At 32.1% G+C, this 18,258-nt stretch overlaps 2 protein-coding genes across 2 annotated transcripts; one reads left to right on the top strand and one right to left on the bottom strand.

Moving 5' to 3' along the window:
* The first annotated feature begins 1,388 nt into the window (after window positions 1-1,388).
* LOC6563547 (interaptin) lies at window positions 1,389-11,197 on the top strand. The gene is made up of 9 exons (XM_043215785.1): window positions 1,389-1,495; window positions 2,272-3,823; window positions 5,910-6,661; window positions 7,158-7,220; window positions 7,280-7,339; window positions 8,638-8,712; window positions 8,783-8,878; window positions 8,948-10,126; window positions 10,969-11,197. Exons 1-9 carry the CDS (start codon window positions 1,393-1,395, stop codon window positions 11,130-11,132), a joined length of 4,044 nt encoding a protein of 1,347 aa, XP_043071720.1. The 5' UTR covers window positions 1,389-1,392; the 3' UTR covers window positions 11,133-11,197.
* A 3,009-nt stretch (window positions 11,198-14,206) lies between these two features.
* LOC6563548 (abnormal spindle-like microcephaly-associated protein homolog) lies at window positions 14,207-14,927 on the bottom strand. Its single transcript, XM_001990764.2, has one exon. It carries the CDS (start codon window positions 14,827-14,829, stop codon window positions 14,374-14,376), a length of 456 nt encoding a protein of 151 aa, XP_001990800.1. The 5' UTR covers window positions 14,830-14,927; the 3' UTR covers window positions 14,207-14,373.
* Window positions 14,928-18,258: the final 3,331 nt, after the last annotated feature.

Genomic DNA, 18,258 nt, shown 5'->3' with positions numbered 1-18,258 from the left:
TGAACAACTACATTCCTTAAATACTTGTGTGTAATTCTGATTTAAGGTTTGAAAAAGGCTAATATGAGAATTTTGTATAGATATTTTAAAAAACACTCCTTGCTTTCCAAAATTTAGAATAATCTACTTGAATAGAAAAAATCTAGCTTTTGAATGACACAAGCATAAAAATAATTTGAGCTACCAATATTCAATTGTCATATGTGCTAAAGCTAGAAATAATAGTAAATTAAAAATTACTTATTCTTTTTCAAGTACTTTGCGATGAGATTTTAAAACGTATTAAAAATTCACAGACAGTAACAATTGCATATATTTAATAAAAAGAGTATTATGAAGTTGAGAAAATGTAGGTGACAAATATATGAAATCTGAAAACTTATTTCCCAATTTGGAGTCTCAAAAGTGGCAAAACTTAATAACTTAAAACATTTAAAGCACATTTTAATCTAAAAAAATATGTTCCTATATGTATTTCTTAAAAAGTCCAATTCCTTTCTATATAAAAAGGGATTGATGAAAAAATGTTTTCTACGAGGAATCTTAAGTTCTTGCGTTTATTATGAGATATAACAAATAGTTTTATTCACATCAGCGACACAAGATATAATGGACCAAAATTCGATGGAAATAAAAAGTCTACAAACGGTTTTAAAAAGTGTGAATAACCAGGCAAAGCAGCATCAATTCGAAGCAACGTCGGACAATTCCGGTACGTAAGCAGTCACTTAAATTCATTTTAATATTTTAAATACATATGTTTAATTATAATGTAAGGTAACAAAAACCTAATGTGAGAATTTGGTAGAAGCATACAAAAAAAGCATTCCTTATCTAGACATACTTTTTCTAAAATTTATATAATTTACCCCCTACTTAATAATAGAAAATGACTGGTTTTTAGAAAGACAACCGTTCGTTTTAGGAATATAATTTCTGAATAATAAGTTGAGCTACCTCCGGTGTCAAAAGTATGACTATATTATATATTTAATATCGTTTTTTTTTTGAGTGTACGTTTCATAATGTATCAAAGCCACGGCAACTAGTGAATTAAAATGAATATTTTATTAGTAATCCGTTTGGAGCACTCTGTGATGAGTAGAATAGTCCCTGTGCAGTATTCAATTATAAAGTGCTCTCTTTCAATTATCAATAATTTTATTTTAAAGTTTAGTAATTAAGAAAAAATATATCAAGAATCCTCTTTTTCCTATATTTTTATAGGCGATATCGCTGGTCACATTAAAATTGAGACAAAAAAATACCCGTTTCTGTCCCAAACTTTTTTAAGAAAATAATTTTTAGTATGATTAAAATTAGGATCTTAAGCTCTTGTGTTTATTATGAGATTTAAATAAATATTTTTTCACTTCAACTGCACCAGACATAATGGACCCAAATTCGATGGAAATAAAAAGCCTGCAGACGGTTTTGGAAAGCGTCAATAACGAAGCAAAGCAGCATCAATTCGAAGCAGAGTTGAATGATTCCAGTAAGTAAGCAATGGAAGTCATTTAAATTCGTTTTAAATTATTGGAAAAAAATATATAGTGGCATTAGACTTATTTGTATAAATCCGTGTCCTTAATCAAAGGACATATCAAAACCTCCACAACCCTCGAAGGGTAATTCGATAAAATATACACAGACCAATAATTGTTCGTTCACTTATAGCTTTCAAGTGTTTTCTAAAAGGTGTCTTAAAGTATATTTAAGAAAAATTGTTATTATATAACAAATCCCAAAAATAATAACTAGAAAGTAAAAAATTAATTATTACCAAAATTTCTAGTGACTGGGACGATTTTAACTGTTTGCAGTGATCAACAAGTTTTCTTGAAAACAATATAATGAATCCTTTGGGAACAAAATTGATATTGATTCTTCGGAATTTTTGTTGAATATCTATAGACATCTTAATTTTTATATTTTAAATTTATATTTTTTTAATTTAATTTAATTTTTTGTAACTTTTTGTATATTTTTGAGACGAGTAATATTAATTGACATTAAATAAATAATTTAATTCATTATTTAATTAAGCAGATAAATAAGTTTACATTTCTGATCAGAAGTACTAGAAATTTTCTTATAATTTAAGTTGCTACCCCATTTCAGATCTTATATTCCAATTATAATGATCTCCTCCCCTTAATTAGTAGTATCACCTCTATTTATTTTATTAAAAATTAGTCTTAATTCTAAATTCCGTTTTTAATTTCTTTATGTCCATTAATTAAAAGCATAACATCATTTTTATTTTTACAGAATCAAAAATCTCGACAAGCCTGGGAAGCACAGAATTAGATAGTATTGGAACAACAATTAAAATTCATAGTGTACTTTCAACCGAAGGCGATTATGAGATACGTCTTTCGCCAGAAAATAATATTGAATCCGCAAATACCAAAAGTGAAATGGAAAATACACATGACACACCTGGAAATAGAGAACAGATTTTGAGAAAAAATAAATTTAAGACCCAGAAAACCTTGCCAGATGATGAAAATAGAGTTACACAAGAGAATGATTCTTTAATTATGCCAGAAGAAAAAATTGTAACCAGCGAACAAGATTTAACTGGATTTGCGACCGAGAAAATCTTAAAAACTGATGATGATGTTATTAATTTGAAACACGATTCAACAGAGGTGGTGAAAGAAGATCAGCAGACCATTGCATCATCTTCAAACCAACCTGAAATAATTCCAACTTCAACTCAAGATACACTGCAAGAAAAACAAAGTCATAGTGTTGAAACAGAAATGAATACTAAAGGTGCTCTTCCAGTTGAAGACGAACTTGAGATAAGCCTTGCAGCACAAAATGATTCAGATTCAGTTATTACCAAAAGATCAATCATAAATGAACAGCAGAAACCCGATCATGCTGGAGATCTATTGATTGATATTTCAAAAGAAGACAATGTAGCTGAAGAAATGACTAAGGAAGCCGCAAAACCCGAGGACGAGGAAATTACGATGGTGCCTGATTCTTTTAATTTGTCAAAGGATCAAACAAATGAAAAAAATTTAATTAAAGTAGACACCGAGAAAATCGTAAAATCCGATTCAAAAGAAGATCAGCAGACCATTGCCCCACCTCCAAACCAACCTGAAATAATTCCAACTTCAACTCAAGATACACTACAAGAAAAACAAAGTCATAGTATTGAAACAGAAATGATAACTAAAGGTGCTCTTCCAGTCGAAGACGAACTTGAGATAAGCCTTGCAGCACAAAATGATTCAGATTCAGTTATTACTAAAAGATCAATCAAAAGTGAACAGGATACACTTGATCATGCTGGAGATCTATTGATTGATATTTCAAACGAAGAAAACATAGCTGGAAAAGAGGCCCAGAAAGCCGAGAAACCGGAGGACGAGGAAGTAACAATAGTGCCTGACGCTTTTAATTTGTCAAAGAATCAAACAAACGAACAAGATTTAATTGAAGTAGTTACCGAGAAAATCCCAACATTCGATTCTATGGACACGCCAAAAGAAGAAGATCAGCAGACCTTATCTTCAAATCGACCTGAAATATTTCCAATTTTAACTCAAGATACCAATAATCAAACTATTGGTTCTGGAACAGAAGATGAAATTCAAAGTTTACTTCAAGTTGAAGATGACCTCGAAATAAGCATTCCATCGCCAGATGATTCAATTATTACAATAAGAGAAAACAAAAAGGAAAATGACACAACTGATAATGCTGAAGATGTATTGAGCGAAAATATAAATATCGATAACAACGAAGATATAGCTAAGGTCGAGACTCAGAAAAACTCAAAACTTAATGCCGATGAAGTTACGTTAGAGCCTGATTCTACAGATATTCCAGATGAAGACATTTTAACTACAGAGCAAGATTTAGTTGAATTAGTCACCGACAAAATATTAAGCCAAGATTCTAAAGAAACGTCAAAAGAATATCAGCAGACCGTTGACCCATCTTTAAATCCTTCTGAAATAATTTCAACTTTAAATCAAGATACACCACAAGTAAAACAAAATAATAGTATTGAGACAGAAATAAAAACTGAAGGTACAATTCCTGAGGACAAACTTGAGAGAAGTTTTTCATCGAAAAATGATTTTGATTCCGTTAACACCAATAATGCAGGCAAAAATGTGCAAGATGCACATTTAACACCTGAGGATGCTGAAGACACACTGAGCGAAAATAAGAATATCGATAAAAATATTACAAACAAAGAAGATATAGCTGGAGATGAGACCCAGAATTTATCAAAGCCGAAAGACGATGAAGTTACTTTAATGCGTGATACTTTAAATATGCCTGAGAAGCAGACTTTAATTAACGAAGGAGATTTAATTGAAAGAGTGACCGAGAAAATCTTAAAAAATGATGATGACGTAACTAATTTAAAAGTGGATGACAAGCAGATTATTGCTTCATCTCCAAGTTCAACTGAAATAGTTCCAACCTTAACTCAAGGTGAACTCCAAGATAAACAAAGCAACGTTGTTGAGACAGAAATAAAATCTCAAAGTATAATCCCAGATGAAATCGAACTTGAGAGAAACCTTCCATCGCAAGATGATTTCGATAAAGTTGTTACCAAAAGAGCAATCAAAAATGTGGATACCTCACCTGAGAATGCTAAGAAGATATTAAGCGAAGGCATAAGTATCGATAAAAATATAACAAACGAAAGAAACTTATCTGATTTAGAAACCCAAATAGTAACTATACCTGATGACGGTGGAGTTGCATTGGTGTATGATCCCCCAAATATTATAGGGGAAAAACCTCTAGCTAACGAACAAGATTTAATTGGATTAGTTATAGAGAAAATCGTTGAAACTGCTGATGATGTTATTAATCCAAAACAGGTCGCTTTAGACATGGTACAAAAGGAAGAACAGAAGATCATTGCTCCAACTTCAAATTTATCTGACATAGAAGATAATAACACTGCTAAAAATAAGGAAATAGAAGATAAATTAAAACTGAGCATAAAAGAAGATGTTGACAACAATGATTTAAATGGTCAAATGGAGAACAACTCAGATGAAGCTGACACAAATTTAACAACCGCAAATCCAACCCATATTCAAAGTAGTAATTTGAGGGAGTTAGAGAATACGCTTGCACCTTCTGACACTGAAATACTCACAGGTGCAGAAACCATCCGACGAATCAAAAGAAATTACAACTGATTTAAATACTGAACATACAAATATTTTAGTATCACCTTCAAGAGCTGCTGATAGTTCTGAAGATCATCCTAAAGAAATTAAAAGTGACGCCAGTAGTTCAAATGAGAAGGACAAAAATAAGAGCATAGAAAAGAAAAAGGAGTTGAAGGATCCAGCCGCCCCTTCTGACACTGAAATACTCACAGCTGCAGAACCATCCGACGAATCAAAAGAAATTACAATTGATTTAAATACTGAACATACAAATATTTTAGTATCACCTTCAAGAGCTGCAGATAGCTCTGAAGATCATCCTAAAGAAATTAAAAGTGACGCCAGTAGTTCAAATGAAAAGGACAAAAATAAGAGCATAGAAAAGAAAAAGGAGTTGAAGGATCCAGCCGCCCCTTCTGACACTGAAATACTCACAGCTACAGAACCATCCGACGAATCAAAAGAAATTACAATTGATTTAAATACTGAACATACAAATATTTTAGTATCATCCTTAAGAGATGCAGATAGTTCTGAAGATCATCCTAAAGAAATTAAAAGTGACGCCAGTCGATCAAATGAAAATGACAAAAATAAGAGCATAGAAAAGAAAAAGGAGTTGAAGGATCCAGCGCCCCTTCTGACACTGAAATACCACAGCTGCAGAACCACCGACGAATCAAAAGAAATTACAATTGATTTAAATACTGAGCATACAAATATTTTAGTATCACCTTCAAGAGCTGCAGATAGTTCTGAAGATCATCCTAAAGAAATTAAAAGTGACGCCAGTCGATCAAATGAAAATGACAAAAATAAGAGCATAGAAAAGAAAAAGGAGTTGAAGGATCCAGCCGCCCCTTCTGACACTGAAATACTTACAGCTGCAGAACCATCCGACGAATCAAAGGAAATTAAAATCGATTTAAATACTGAACATACAAATATTTTAGTATCACCTTCAAGAGCTGCAGATAGCTCTGAAGATCATCCTAAAGAAATTAAGAGTGACGCCAGTAGTTTAAATGAAAAGGACAAAAATAAGAGCATAGAAAAGGAAAATAAAGAAATAAAAGAGAATAATGGCAGCATTACAAGAAGTTCTAGTTTAAATTCTGAAGTCAACTCTGATAATACGAAATTAATGGAAATCAAACAACCATATGAGGATGAACCATCAAAACTTGAGATGATTGAACAAAACTTAAGTAGTAGTTTAAAAGAGCAACAAAGTGAACCAACAGATGAAGATGATAATGAAAAAATAAAAAACGTTATATTAACTTCCACTGACGAAGCTATAAGAGGCAAACGTTTGATTGGGAATGATTTGAAAAATAAGGAGAGCGACAATTTCAAAAGTCCTATAAGCAAATCGACAAAAAACGGAAGCACAAACGAACAAATATCTGTATCCGATGTCGATAAACCGCCAATGGATAATGACAGCGATGAAACCCAAAAACAAAATCTTGAATCTATTGACTCGAAAGGTAATATAATTTTTTTTATAATTTAGCTAGATTAAATTAAAGTCATGCACCAAATGTATAATCTTGAAATATATCAAATTTATTTTTTAAAATTAAAGTTTAGATATTATATTTTACTTTAAGCTTAATTTATTTTTAGTTTGTTATATTTCTGTGTTGACTAATTATCGTTCATTAAGAGTGTTTAGAGACTGATTAAGTCGAGCCTCAACATGTTGATATTGTTCATTGATTATCAGTATTATAACATTTGATTATTATAACTAATTCTTTTTATTAATAATATATATAATATAAATCGATAAAACTGAAATATATAGTCTCACATTTCACAATTGAGTACAATACAAAAATATGCTAGCTCTCAACTATCTACTTTCCCTATCTCAAAATGATTATTTCACATAACTACTGTATATATAAACCCACACTCTAAGATCCGGACTCATATAATTTGGCAAATAGATTAGTGATAAATATCTTATTTATTTAATAGATGGCCCATCGAAAAACCCTATTATGAAAGATACTACAGAAGTTGAAGTTATGGATAAAATACGTAAGTTCATCATCAAAAATGTTTAAATATATAATTAAAACTCAATCATGTTTAAATAGCAACAAATAAATCGAGCGAGGTGGTCAAGCTGGATTCGTTAAGTCCCGAAGTAAATGCTGGTAAGATTTTAAAGTAATATCATATTCTAAATTATGTTCTTCACATTAGCAGAACAGATCGTCAACAGTTTTGAGTAAACCCCTAATTGGCAAACAAATTACAAGTTCCACAAATAAATCCAAAAAAGGGCAGGTCGCTAAGGATAAACAAATACCAAATAATTCATCGGGCCGATTAATTAACGTACCAATTGCTGAACTACAGCTTAAATCATTTAGTGACCCTTCCGATACAGGATTGTGGTATGAGGTTCATATGGAGACAGGAACCAATGATGCAGATACAAAAAGTAATATCAAGTCTAAGCAAGACAATAAGGGCCTAATAGAACCAATTATAACTGCTGAAAGTGCAGGTGGCGACATACTTGATAAGAAAGTAGAATCAAATGATGAAGTGATACCAAAACCATCAGTATCCTTTTTCATTCCACTTGAGGAAACGAGTGATGGCAAGAAAACTTCTAAGCAGCCAACAATCAAGAATAAAAAATCTGCCCAAAATACAACTGTGCAAAATGACGGAGAAAATGATGGTAAAGAAGAAGCTCCACGAGATTCAATAGCAGGACAAGATGAAGAAGAAGTTGAAGAAGTTGCAACTGATTTCAATTATCAAGAATTTGGAACACAAAAATTACAAACCATACATGAGCTAAATGAAAACGAAATTGCAAATGAATTCAGAAGTAATGTGCAAAAATCTGAACATAATGTTCCCGAAATTCAAGTAGAAGTAGAAAACGAAAATACTAAAATCGATATTCAGGAAACTAAAGTTGCTGATGCGGAAAATGAATCTGCCGTTCAGAATTTAAATAAAAGCTCTGAATCCAATCAAATCAATACAAATTTGGATGATGGTGATCAATTAAAACATATGAGAAGCGCAACAATTATACAGAGAGCCTTTAAAAACTATTTAGCTCGTCGAAGACAAGGCGAGCCAGAGGTCGAGAAGAGTAAGGAAAGCCAAAATTTGGAAACTTCCAATATGGCACCGAATTCGAAAACTCCATTAAGCGAAAACCTTGCAGCCACTAAAATTCAAAAGGCATTTAGGCGATTCTTGACAAAAACTGCACCAAAGTCATCTGAGTGGTTTGTGGGCACGCAACCCATAATCCTAGAATCGAGCGAGCCAAAAGCATTTGAGGCACAAACAGAATCTACTACGGCAAGTGCTCAAAATAATAGCACACTTGAAACAAATTTGGGAACTGATATTGGCAATCTTAAAAATGACATATATCCAACCAAAGTATTTGAAAACGATAATGGATCTTCTAATAATTTAGCAGGTTCCACAAGCGATGTAGAAATCGGCTTAGATAAGGCTCTGTCGCGTTCAGAATCGGATTCTTTCCCCAAAGGTAAAATAAACATACATATATAAATATAATTCTTTTAAATTTGTCATATTTTTAATATTTTTCCTGAAAGACATACTAATGGAATTCCTGAACAAAGAAATCGATTTCTCTTCAGGACTAGTGCCCCTTAGGGTTGAGGAAGCACCATGTGAAAGGAAATCCGACGGTAAAATTAATATATAAATATAAAAACAATTTGCTTTAAAATTTATTTATTTATTTTATCAAGTGGCAGATGTATCAACTCTCGATTTAATGAAAGAATTTCTGAACAGAGAGATCGAATTCTCCTCTGGAATTGAGGAGCTACCATGTATAAAGAAATCCATTTCACGCACTACACTTGATCAGGAGGATAATGCAGACAATGAAACTGAAAAAAGAAAAGAAAGCAATCAGGAGCAATCTGAAATTGCTACTGATTTGAATGTACTGAAGAATGGAGCATTATCAGGAGCAGATGAGATCGTGACAGCACAACTAGAGAAAGAAGATAAAGAAGACTCTCGTATTGTTGAGCAAATTTCAGATGAAACCGTTGTTCGACCCATGAGCTCCTTGCAAGAACAAGCCTCTTTGGATGTTCCGGATGGTGATGTGATCGTATACAATCGCATGCAACGTGAGGAAAGCCGTGAGAGTTCCGCTCAAAGTGAGTCCGTAATATTTGGAAACTCCGATGAAGATCGAATTGTATCCAATGAGGCAGAAATTACTCGGACACAATTATCACGGCATTATACAATCGCCGGCGATGATCCGCAAAGTATTTTCCGGTCGGTGACAATCGTTGATGCGGTTCAATTTATCGAAAATGAAGACGTTGATCTTGGCACTGAGTTAAATAGCGGCAACAGTTTCTGCTTGGACGCTGAGACATCGGAAAACATTCGGAAAAAGATAATGGCGTACTCGCTGTCGGAGGCTGACTCCGATTATTATGATCCCAGCAAAATCGCCGCAGACGATTTTCACATAGATACCGCAATGACAGATGCCATGGACACATCCACAGAAACCGAATCCACCATTGTCTCAGCAGCTGCCAAGATCCAGGCGGGAGCACGAGGATTCCTAACTAGGCGAAGATTACGTCGCGCCAGTGCTGGCACAAAGTCATCGACCCAAGAAACCAAGGCCTCATTTGGAAATGATGCCATCAGCGAATCATTGGAGCGATTTATTGAGGAAGAAGCTGCCAAGAAGATCCAAGCTGCTTATCGTCTACATAGCAAGAAACAGAAGAAGCAGAAACAGAAGAATGCCATCAAAAGTGCCAGTTTGGAGAGCAGTTTGGCAGCTAAACGACAAACACTGCAACGGGGAGATGCCCTACAAAAGGATTCTAATTCCACACCAGATGATGAAAATATCGAAAGCAAAATTGTGGATACAATTGCAGTACAGCAAAATGGTAAAATTATATATTATTGTTTCGTTATTAATATTAATTTTATAATTGTTATTATTATTAAGTTAATTACTATTATTTTTTTATGTATTTATTTTTTGGTTGGCTGGTTTTCTTTCTGAGTTTTCCTCAATTCACGCAACAAATTTTGGATCATTTTGCATTAAAATAGCGCCAGATATTTTATAAATATTTATTATTTTTATACTTTGATATCAAAGGTATCATAGGTTTTGTGCAATGTCCGTCATGCTGTCTATCTGCCTGTCTGTCCGTCTATCCGTTTGTATGAACGTTACTTTTTTCACTCTAAGATACAGTGCCACCGTCCGAGTGCTACGGCCACTAGGAGGCCAGAAAATCAAGAAAATTTCTATTCGCAAATCTATGGAGAGGATGCGGCCATAAAAATTTGAAATGCGCATATCTTCCACAATTTGCAAGCTAGAGTTACCAATTTTTAAAATGATGTTAAAATTATGTTACCCCTAAGATATCGATAAAATATTGGATGACCACGACCAATCAGCCTTTCTAAACCGATACACCTGTTAGTGTAAATTGATAAGACCATATATCTCACACAATTTGAAAGCTATTCACCAAATCTGAAAGGTATATTGCTAGTGTAACCCTTAAAAAATCCGAGAAAAAAAATTTTTTGACCTATATCTTCTGCAATTTAATAGCTACACTTACCAAACTTAGAAGTAAGATTAATAGAAACCTTCTCCATAAATTAGTCGACATGAAATATATATTAATTATTTTTATTATTATTTTTATTTATTATTATACATTTGTGTAGATACCCTAATTTAAAACATTTACTCTTCCCATTTTAGAGAGACGTGTACAAAAGAAAGCGAATATGAGCTTGAAATGGCCTCCCAGGAGACAAAACTCTATGCCGGTTCAAATTGAGTGTGAGGTTCTTAGAGTTATTCCCAAACACAGAAGGAGACGTATCAAAAGCGCCGAAATGGGAAAGAACAAATTGCCGAAATAAATTTTTACCAAATATAATTATAGCCGACACGATATAAAATCGTCTGCTTTTTAAAAACGTATACTTATTACAACATTTTTAAAAATTATAATAAAAAATTTATATAAAATATACTTTATTACTGTTTTTTAAACTTATGCGAATTTAAGCTGGGACTTCTAACACATTTAGAGTATAAGTCTGATCTTGAATAATTCTTGACAAAATTCAAGCAGCTTTAAGAACATGGTCTTTCTAACATTTTAGTTTTAAACCCATAGTTATTACATTTTGTTAATTTAACATCAATAAAATAATTGTATTTAATTTTTGTACTTTTCTATGAAAACTAGTATAATAATAATAATAATAAATAAATAAATTTAAAAAAGTAGAACACGCACTTATAGTTAGTTTTGTTAGGATGCCTTAGAAGAAAATAAATGCTGCTGATCCACAGTAGATATTTTATAATTTTATGATAAGTAGTCCGAGTGGTTCGATCTGGCCGATCTCGACATATTCACTGCCAAAAATACGAATATTTCGCAAGGTTCAATATGATCCAAGCACAAAGAAACGTGACTAGTTTGAGCTTAAGTCTATGTAATAACTCTAAATAAAGTCTAATCAAATAAAGTAGATTTGAAGTAGATTAGATTAGATTAGATTAGATTAGATTAGATTTCTTTCCCGTTAGCCTAACTTTAGGTCAGATTTGTGACGGTCGGCTATTTAGCTTTTTATTAACACATATTTTAAGAATTTATGGATATAATCTAATTTCTAATTAGGTTTATTAATGAAATCAGTTACCTAATGCCCTTGAATGCTATATATCTTAAAAGAGGTGTCGTTGTCTCAAAATTCTAAATGGTTTGTTCGAAAAGCCGACAGCGGTTGAGACCTAGACCTGGGATACCAGCAAGCTACGTTCAAATTTGGTGACTCCGTGTATAAAATTGTGAGAGATTTGCGGTTTTATCGATTTACACTTTCAGGTACTCAATATATAATATACCTACCAAACTTGATGGTTCAAACTCAAAATAGTAAGTGGTGACGACGAAGGTGGGCGTGGCATATGCCACAACTTACCAACAAATTTTTATGACTGTAGCTTTCAAATTGTGAGAGATATGTGTGTTTATCGATTTGAAATTGTCGACATTGTAGAAAAATCAATATAATATAATACCTTCGGTATCAGAGTAACTGAAATAATGACCTGCACTAGCTAACAATATACCAACAAAAAATTCTATCCCTTGCCTTCGGGTTCGTGCTCTCAGCACCCGTAGTATAGACTTGACTTTGTCATTGTATCAAAAAATTAATTGATCACCTCGGCAAACACTGACGGCCACATAGAAAAATGGTTTCTGGTCCTCCAACCTACCTTGTATTTTTGGAAGCTCTTCTCAGCCCAAACAAAATAAGCTGGTTCATCAATAGTTAGCACCCATTCACAACGACAAGTCCTGATCAAGTCCTTCCGCTTCTCAAAAGAATTTTATTCCCAAGACTGGATGGCACCTCATTGGATCTGAGGATAGATGCTCGATTATTTTGACAGATCGTTGCACCTTCGCATTGAACGAATGTTTCTGCCGATTGGTCTCCAAATTTTTTGTGGAAGTTCCCCAACAAAAATGGATTAAATTAAATATAAAATAGTTCACGTGTATCGGTTTGAAAGCCTTGATATAAAATAAAGTTAAAATATTCGCTCCAACAAGATTAATTTAATAGCCAACATATACATAAGACTTTTTGAATATTATTTTTAATATATCTACTTCTTTCTGAGCCTATAGCTATTTCATCAAACTTGAGTATTGCACGAGATCAAGAGTTTTTGTCCCTTTAGCTTCTTCTGGCTAAAAGTATTTAGAACCATTTTAAATTCGAGACATTTTAATTTCCCACAAATCAAAAATCATTTATTTCCAATCTTACTTTATTTGACAAAAATACGGACAACATTGAAAGAGTACTAGAGATACATATGTGGAACACATGTTGATCCACGAATAGTACACACTCAGAAAAAAAATCGTAATTTTCGAAAGAATTATTTCTATAACTAAGGCTTGTCAATCTACTTTTTATAATTCTACAAAATTCAAGATGAACATTACCAAATATTTCTAAAAAAAAAATATAAAACAGCCTTTCTAATTCTTACAAGTTTTGTTTTCTAATATTAAGAAAATATTTCTAAAAACAAAAAAAATTATATATTTTAGATCAAGTTTCATTTTATAACGATTTACTAAAATGTGGGTAATTTTTTTCAGAGTGTACAGAATATTTGTACATATAAATGTAAAATGTACCCTATCAAAAATTTGAAATTGTACTTTTTATGACCCTGATTATTTTTGCTGTGTGCACATAAAAATGTCATTTTCATGCACTGGAAATTAAATTTTCGACGATCGAACAAAATATTTTACCAATTGGGCACAAATACACAAACAATACACATTAATGCAAAAGATAAATATAAATACCACACCTGATTTCAATGTACATATGTACTTTAAAATGTACACATAAATGCCATTTATGTTTGGTTTTTGATTTTTGCTGCTTTAATGGTAATAAGTTATATAATTATATAATATATGAATTTATATATGAAAACTTTAGTGTGCACATACAGTTACGAAAAAAATAATAGCACCACTCTTAAATGAAATGCTTTCAAATGTGTCTTTTCGAAATTTGTAAGTTTAAGGAACTGATGAATACGTTTTTAGAAATAGAAGAAGACTCTCAAAGTGAGAAAGAAAAAAACTATTAGAAATCAGTGAGCGATTTCCTTAATGAATGCATAGGTGGTGCTATTATTTTTGTTGCTACTGTTTATATACATATGAATTTATAAAGAATAAAAATTAATATAAATATTTGAAAAAAAAAAAATCAGTATATTAAAAATCAACAAACCAATGTTTTGTTTGGTTCATTCGTTAGAAAAAATGTCGTAATGGTGATATTATTTTGAACGCAACTGTATGCCAAGTATTAAACGTTTCTCTAAACATTCAATACAATTTTCTGAATTTACTGAAGATACACATTTGAAGTACTAAGAATTACTTAACACATATCATGTTAATATTTATTTTGTTTAACTGGCGACTATTATTTTTACTTTAACCTATTTACAGGATGTACACATAACTAGACTATATATAGATATATATATATATAGAGTCATTTACATTAGTATAGTTGTCTAAGAGTATTTTTTTTAATATGACGGCTGTTTCAATTTCTCCGCCTCCTTGCGTGCCTTGAAGCCGCGAAAACTTGATTGTATTTTAACAGCAGCATTTGTTGCTATTTTTTGCTGCTTGCGCACGAGAAATCCGCGAAAGCCTGCTTGAATTTTTGTCGCCGAGCGATCTTCGACTGACGTAGCTGCGTCTGCTGTTGCTGAGCTGATGACGCTCGTTTTCGTCTGTTTGCCGTCAGCAATTTTTGCTGCTGCCTGTTTCGTTTTGCCCTCCATGAAATCGGTGCGCTGCTGCTGCTGACGTCGTACGGTACTCTTGTGTGTGTTGTGAGCACCGTTCGCTTTCTTCAAACGGTAAATCTGCTTGCGCACACGATAGCCACGAAAACCAGCTTGAATTTTAATGGCTGCTGCACTTTCTTCGGTTTGCAAAAACGACTGTGATTCGGGTGAGCTCGGGTAAATGTACATGATCGTAAGCAGCACTCAACTGTTTTGTTTTTTTTTCCTTCTCAAGTATAACGGGAGTTACATCTAGAATCACGAATGATTCCTTTGCAAGCAATGTGAACTGGCTCCTTCGAGAGCTATAAGTGTACTGACGTATATATAACGGAATTGGCTGCTGTGCACCAAGAATTTTCATTTCAATTTTCCATTCACAAAACAAAAGACCCCCCACCCTCCTCCCACTCATCTTCTATGCTCTTGCACACGTAGACTGAATCACCCCCTCTCTCTCTTCCTTCACGTGTTTCACTGTGTTTGCGTGTGTGGCTGTGTACTAAATGTATACAAATGTGTACATGCACATTTTGCATGTGTGTATGTATCGAACATGGTTTTGTCTGCGTATTTTAATTGTATTTGTGAATTTACGTATCCAATGTATGTTTGTATGTATGGATGTGTGTATGTGTAACTAGATTTGTGTGGCTCTTCCTCTTTTGAAAATTAAAAAAAAGTCGCGGATGCTGATGACGTTGATAGATATACTCTGTAAATCTGTTTGGCAAAATATAATATATATTTTTTTGGTGCAATATTCGTTCTGTTGAATATTTTCTTTTAATGTAATCTTTGAACTTTTGAAAAACATTTGTCTAACTTTCGCATAGATACCATTTTTAAAATGAAGGGAGATAAATAGTTTGTGTAAATATTATCTTAAATATCTTATTTTTTTAAATTGAAATATTCAATTTTATTCATCATTTAATTTAACTTATTTTCTTCTGAGTCGACTGAAATTAGTCGACATTAAATAAAAATTTGTTGTAAATATTTATTTTTTTAAATTTAGATTTAAATATTAAAGTTTATTTGTAATTTAATTACATTTATTTTCTACTGAGTCGACTGATTTTAGTCGACACATAAAGCTATGGCAGTTTTTTTAATATCATCTAATCTTTCGTAAAAGTAAAACATTAAATTATCTGATGGAATGTCATTAATTTTGGTATAAGCAAACATTTGGATGCCATTTTCATGATCTCAATTTAAAGGTAATATAAAAACACAGACGATATTACAAATCGATTCTCAACATGTATGTAATTATGAATCATTTGGTAAAAATAAAGTCGACCAGAGTCCACAGGGTATCTGCAAGTCTCCAGTTTTCTCAAACATTTGTTTCCTCTTTTACTCCTGCGTGTGGGATTTTATAATTATAGAAATAAACATTGAGTGGTACTCACGATTATTTATTTAAGTATTTACACAACATAAATTAATATATATTTACAAAATGCACATCTTGAATGAATTATAACATACATTTGTACATGGTTGACAGATTTTTGTAAATAGGCTTGATGCCCATCTTAAACTCAACGTTTAATTATGTAGTTTTCCTTCCATCCATTTGGGGGAAAATTTATCAAAAAATCTCCAATGACTTTTCACACAGATCTTTGACAATAAATACGTTAATAAATTCAAAGCTCATGGTATGACAAAAAGTTTCATACGACAGAAAATTTTGTATTTATTTAACGCGTAAAAAGTAAATTATATAAAATTGTATTTAAAATTATTGATGCAATTTAAATTCAGAATATAACAATCCTGGGCGTATTAAAATTTATAGATTAATTATAATCTTTAAACTCAAAAAGGGTATATTCTTTTCGGTTTGCTGAAAACAAACTTTTCTTGTTATTCTGTATAGCACATACATATATCGATTTGTTTATTTTCTTTTTTGTATCTGTCAAAATGCCTCCACCGTGTATATATATAAATATATATATATATAGATATATGTATGTGTTTTTCCTTTGCCACTGATTCCGGGTGATGACAAGGCAATGGTTACGTTTATAAACTGCTATCTGCGGTCAACAGGAAAGTAATCGAGTTAATTGACTTTTGAGAAGAGAACTAAGTTAACAATAATAAATCCCATTAGTAGATCCAACTACATACATACATACAATTATAAGTAAATGCAGCAAATTGTATGTATATACAGCGTATATATTGCACTCCTAACTATAAATATGTTGCCCAAGTCGTAGAATAGGATATGCTTTTAGTCAGTTTCCAAACATTATTTAAATAACGTTTTCTGGTCCCACTGTTGGCTGAAAGTTTAAAATTGCGCGAAATTTTGGGGCTATTGGGATTTCATCTATTCACTCAGAAAAAATCGTAAATTTTTCTAAAATTTTGAAAAAATGGCATCGTGCATTTTCAGTGTATTTTCAAAATTTTCTTATTTCGATTTCAACATGAATTAATACCTTGACATAACATGGATCATGGATATTGACCCGACCACATGACAGAAGGCAAGCATTATCTGAATTGAGACATATGTATGTATATATATATATATATATATATATAGATGTACATGCAAACATTAATTGCTTGCTCAATTTGCAAATTGAATGCAGAACAATTGAAATTTAATTGTTTTATATTCATGCGGCTTCAATTTAAATCATTTGTTGTTTGAATAATGCCTGAGACAAGAATACAAAAAAATATTTAAATGCGCAATTTTTAACGCTGGGGCTTAATAATATGTTTTCTTCTTATGCCAAAATTGATTAAAATATATAAGTGATCTTAAGTTAGGCACGTTGTTTACAAAAATTTACAATTATAATATTTAGCGTAGAGACAGCTGTTTTTTTTTTTTCTTATATTCCTTTCGAATGGTATTTTTATTTGATCACGAATAGTTCAACGCTAGGAAGAATTCATTTCAGATTCCATAAGGTATAAATACAGAGGCCGATAAAAAATATTATCAACTTAGATCTTTCTCTACAAAAAAAGAGACTCATGTCTTCGTTATCGGAGCCTTTTTTTTTTAAGAGAAAGAGAAAAGATCATATGGTTCCTCTCTGAGAAATACATTTCTATTCCCAAATCCCAAAGGGTTTGAGAGTGCAAAAACTGGCCTTAAAAAGAGTAGAACTGTTCGTATTTCTTAAAACATTCGGTCAAATTTTCACTAGTTAAAGACAAATCGAAAAAAAAAAACAATTCTTCCAATTAATTTATAGACAGAATAGATAATTTGGCAATAGATAGGGGAGAAAACAAATTTTTTATTTCTTTAGGGTAAGAGCTTCAATGAAATTGGAAATTTAGTTGACTACTTAAACAAAATGATACGTAACTTAAAATCTTCAGAACATATGTAGAGAAAAGACTGATTTGTCTAGGTAGGAATGGGGCATATAAGTCTAAATTTAAATTCCGGAAAGTGTAGAAAAAGTTCGGGCTTACTTAAGGAAACATAAATCTAAACCAGTAGCCCAAGATAAGCTTAATTTTTGACTAAAAATCATGTGGGAAGCCAAATCCAGCAGCACTTGCATTTATTTTAATTTAATTTCAATTTAAGCTTATCATAAAAAACTAAGGCAAAGGTAGCAA

This window comes from Drosophila grimshawi, unplaced genomic scaffold (genome assembly GCF_018153295.1).
Source record: "Drosophila grimshawi isolate 15287-2541.00 unplaced genomic scaffold, ASM1815329v1 contig_59, whole genome shotgun sequence".
Classification (NCBI taxonomy): domain Eukaryota; kingdom Metazoa; phylum Arthropoda; class Insecta; order Diptera; family Drosophilidae; genus Drosophila; species Drosophila grimshawi.
Note: the sequence above shows the minus strand (reverse complement) of the source record. Positions and strands in the feature narration are given on the sequence as shown.

Coding starts and splice junctions, on each gene's coding strand:
- LOC6563547 (XM_043215785.1), top strand. CDS start 1,393: ATGGACCCAAATTCGATGGAAATAAAAAGCCTGCAGACGGTTTTGGAA. Junction 3,824..5,909: donor CTTAATGCCGATGAAGTTAC/GTTAGAGCCTGA, acceptor ATCACCTTCAAG/AGCTGCAGATAGTTCTGAAG. Junction 8,713..8,782: donor ATCGGATTCTTTCCCCAAAG/GTAAAATAAACA, acceptor TTTTCCTGAAAG/ACATACTAATGGAATTCCTG.
- LOC6563548 (XM_001990764.2), bottom strand. CDS start 14,829: ATGTACATTTACCCGAGCTCACCCGAATCACAGTCGTTTTTGCAAACC.